Genomic DNA, 4,302 nt, shown 5'->3' with positions numbered 1-4,302 from the left:
TAAAAAAAAGTAAATACACTACATTAAACTACATAAAATCTACAATTTAAATCGCCCTACCCGAAGACATTTCGGCAAATTTGCCAAGATTTGAATATTCATCTGAGAATTTCACAGCATCCATGGTGCTCAATTTTCATTACTGGTAGAGAAAAAGTTGGTGAACAACGTGGCTCTTTGCAAGCAATGAACATTTTGCGGTGTAAATGCGTAGAAATGGGGCTTCAGGTGCCTATATCAGCAAGTTCAATTTAGCTCAAATTTAGGCTCACAAGCTAAAATATACTTTCCGACACACGGAGATCTTACACTATTCTGTGTATGTGTTCTTTCTGTGTACTTTTCGATTTATCTTGATTTTTATTCAATTCTTCCATTGGGCGGTGAACTTATTTGAATCTCCTTCTCCTCAGTATGATCCAAAAGCCAACGGAAATCGAAACCTTTATTACCACTATTTAGATGAACATAAGCCAGATAAATTGATCGCCAGGATTCCAAAAGCGGAGGCATACGAAGTATCGTTTAAAATCAGTCATGATCACAGATATCTCATAATATTCGATAGTCAAGCGTTGTATGCCGCAAACATTGAATCATTGGACGAGGAAATTCAATTTAAAATGATTTTTAAATTAACTGAAAACATTTCGTATGTAAGTATAATAGGGAGTACCTGTAGGAAAAAGAAAATCACAAAAGAAAGAAATGAAAATTAATGAGAAATAGTGACAAAGTGATGGAATCAATGAAAAATGAAAAGAAAGTAGGATCTAGATTATTAATATGCACCACCTCTTCTCTCGATTAACCGTGAGAACGGCAATTTCGGGTTCAGTGTGGCTGAATTTCAGTGTTTAATCATTGTATTTTTTCAAGTTGGAAATGCAAAGGATGAATTTGTGGTTATGACATACTTGATTTGAACACATTCAAATGTGTATCAATTTTTCAAACAAAACCTCATTAACTGTTGAATGATTATGTTTTTCTCTCTCTCCCAAACTAGGAGTACGTCGGGAATGAGGGTGATTTTTTTCTATTTCTTAAAAATATTGGAGCACCAAAGCATCATCTTGTTGAAATTGACATCACGGATAAAAAACCAGGACGTAATTTTGATGTAGTTGTTGCAGTAAGTGATCCAGTTGTGATCTGAAAAAGCTCTTTTTTACATACATTGTAATATTCAGTGAGATCCACTGAAAAAATATTCATACTTATTTAGTGCGTGAGACGCATGGTCACTCATTTGGTGAGTGAGATGCACGCGGATGAGATGAAGCAAAGCGAAAGAGAAGTGAGCAATTCCATACGAACGAACGATATAGCGCGCATACATTTCGTCATTCCGTCGTTAGAATACGGACACACACACAAACACGTAGTACCCATTGACTCTATGTTCTAGTTTCGCGCTTCCCTTTCGCTTTGCTTCATCTCATCCGCATGCGTCTCACTCACTAAATGAGTGACCATACGTCTCACGCACTGAATAAGTATAAATATTTTTTCAGTGGCACTCATCGAATATCACAATGTATGCTTTTTTACCACCATAGTACCATAGTAAAGTATGAACTTGGAAACAAGTTTGAAATTCTGTGTAAATATACACGAGTTAGACTTTCAGCACTGAGGTGTTTTCGGTTCCTATATGTCAAATGGCCGCTGTGTATTGTGTCAAACGTAGCGATAGTCGGTTTTAACAAAATGCTATGTTTGCAAAAGTAACTAACTATACACTGAAACCTTCGTTTACATTGCAGGAAAATCTAAATGGCCATGGTGTATTGAAGACTGCCTATGCATTTTCCACGTTTATACTTCTCATTTACATTGAACGATTCCAGGTATGGGGCCCACTTGGAATGATTTCTCTCATCAAATTCTTATTCCGAGCATAAATCAATGTGTTGTTAACACAAATTGCAATATTCTTCCACAGAGTTCCATGTATTTATATTCAAGTCAATCGGAGCGTATCGAATACAAAATCGATTTAAAAAATGAACAAGTTGTGTCTTCGAGCATCGATAAGTATGGAGTTTTCTTCGAAACGCGATCATTCAAAACACCACGAAAAGTGTATCGAATCGAGTTTAATCAGCTTTTATATCGTGAGCCATACGTAACGACTTATTCGACGATTGAGCCTGTTCTGTGGAAAGAATCGAAAATACCAAATTTGGATGAACTGAAAATAACCGTTCAATACGATACATATCGTAGTTTCGACGGAACCGAAGTTCCAATGACGATCATTCAAAAGAAACAAAGCGATTGTTACAGAAAGCCATGTCTGGTATATGCTTACGGTGGATTTGGTGATTGTCTACTTCCGAGATTTGATCTTTATTTTCTTCTTTTCGTGGAGTTATTCAACGGTGTCGTTGGTTCGTATAAGCACAATCCATCAATTCATTTCATTCGCTTTGATTTTTGAAAAATCATTCGTTTCAATGTTTTTTTTTGTCTTCTTTCGATCAGTTTTTATTCACATTCGTGGTGGTGGTGAGCTCGGCGATGTATGGTCATTAAAATCATCGCAAATCGAAATCAGTTTTAATGATCTAATAGCCGGAGTGGAGTATCTAAAAGGAGAATCATACACCGATACGATCGATTCGAATAAAATCGCATATCATGGCACATCACATGGTGGTTTAGTTGGTGCTGTTGTTATGAATTTGAGACCAAACTTATTTACAGCCGTTACCCTGTTAAATGGCTACTTTGATTTGATCATTGATCTATTGGATGGGGATCGACTCAATCAGTATGGAAATATCAACAAAAAACGGAATTTTGATGTTATCAAAAAATATGCGCCACTCCTACACATTCAATATCCAACGAGAAGTGAAAGTTATCCAACAACATTGATCGTAGCTAGCAAAAAAGATGACGTTGTGCCCATGTCAAACTCATTGAAATATTTAGCACATCGACGTGAAAATGCTAAGAAAACTCAAGCGCAACGAGAGAAACCGACATTATTCAAGGTTATAAACAGTGGTGGCCATAACTATAGGACAGCAATAAGGAGAGATTTTATCGATGCTGTTTTTGTTAAATTAAAATTTTTAGCCGAAGCTATGGAGTTGAGGTGCGATAAAGTATATCAAACCAATTAATGTGGGCTGTATGAAGAAAAACATGTTGAACATGTTGTCAGATGTGGAACAGAATGTACAGGATCGTTGGCTTATGTCCAAATTTTAGAGTATGGACACAAAAACTGATTTTAAAAGTGTTCTCTCCAGAGAGTGTTCCCTCTTTTAGCTGCGATTTCTCTTTTTTTCTACAGAATTTCGCCAATCTTGCTCTACCAAAAATCTAGGTTGCCAATTTTGTTGTTCCTTTGATCGAGCGTCACGGAGTTAGAAAAGTGATGAACAAACTCGAGGTCAACCAAAGAACCATCCCCATTCAAAAAGTTTTTCTACACTATTTTTTATACACCGTCTCCACTCGCATTTAGTTCCCATTTCATTAGATACACGTTGACCGTTGAAATCCAATGGAAGTGGAGAATAGTGTAAAGCTGTTTGAAGTTCATTTTGTTAGAGTAATGTTGGCGAGATTCTGTCAGGAAAATTTGATGCGCTTGCGCATTGTGCAACAGTGGGATATGCAGCCAATTGGAGCTCCAGACTCTAGAGAGGAATGCAAACAAAAAATGTTCTCCTGGACATTATCTAGGACATATTCAACTATCTTCGATATTTATAATGTCGCCTAATGAATACTTTGAACCGAGCATTCAGAGGAATTTAACACGTGACACAAACTTTTCCAATTAAGTATATGAAGGATGCCATCGTGGGCCAATAATTAAATTGGAATCAACTTCATGTATTTTACTAAGTTTTTAATGAAAAAAGTTATAAGTTTTGAATCTACAGAGCATACTGACAAGTTGCCAGTGGCAACCTGGCCCGCTTATCTCAATCTGTTACCAATGTGCTGGTAATCTGCTTATAATTGTCATTATTTTTTTCTCATTAAAATTAAACAGTTCGCACCTAAATTTAATAGCACAAAGTCAATGTAATCAACATTTTGTAAAAAAAAATAAAGGGACCAATCAAAACCTCATTAATCGTAAGAGTCTTGTATTTTATTCGAGCGATAATATATTATTTCCTATGCTATGATTTCAATTTTCATTTTCGTATCAAATGTTCTAGTATTCGCTTTTCGCATTCGCCAGGTGTGGCCTGTAATACAGGCCTCTATAATAGAGTTTATAATATAAACATGATACATCATATCGTCAGGTGAAACACTGTAACAATC

General features: G+C 36.1%; 1 protein-coding gene across 1 annotated transcript; it reads left to right on the top strand.

Moving 5' to 3' along the window:
- The first annotated feature begins 216 nt into the window (after positions 1-216).
- On the top strand, positions 217-4,082 carry LOC129571738 (prolyl endopeptidase-like). The gene is made up of 6 exons (XM_055451581.1): positions 217-228; positions 414-656; positions 1,010-1,135; positions 1,770-1,853; positions 1,949-2,396; positions 2,491-4,082. The coding sequence occupies exons 1-6, from the start codon at positions 217-219 to the stop codon at positions 3,135-3,137; spliced, it is 1,560 nt and encodes a 519-aa protein (XP_055307556.1). The 3' UTR covers positions 3,138-4,082.
- The last annotated feature ends 220 nt before the right edge of the window (positions 4,083-4,302 follow it).

Source organism: Sitodiplosis mosellana, unplaced genomic scaffold, assembly GCF_009176505.1.
Source record: "Sitodiplosis mosellana isolate CC-2019 unplaced genomic scaffold, AAFC_SMos_1.0 Smas_scaffold_3221, whole genome shotgun sequence".
NCBI lineage: Eukaryota > Metazoa > Arthropoda > Insecta > Diptera > Cecidomyiidae > Sitodiplosis > Sitodiplosis mosellana.
This window is presented reverse-complemented; position numbering and strand designations above follow the sequence as displayed.

Coding starts and splice junctions, on each gene's coding strand:
- LOC129571738 (XM_055451581.1), top strand. Junction 1,136..1,769: donor ATTTTGATGTAGTTGTTGCA/GTAAGTGATCCA, acceptor TTTACATTGCAG/GAAAATCTAAATGGCCATGG. Junction 1,854..1,948: donor TTTACATTGAACGATTCCAG/GTATGGGGCCCA, acceptor ATTCTTCCACAG/AGTTCCATGTATTTATATTC.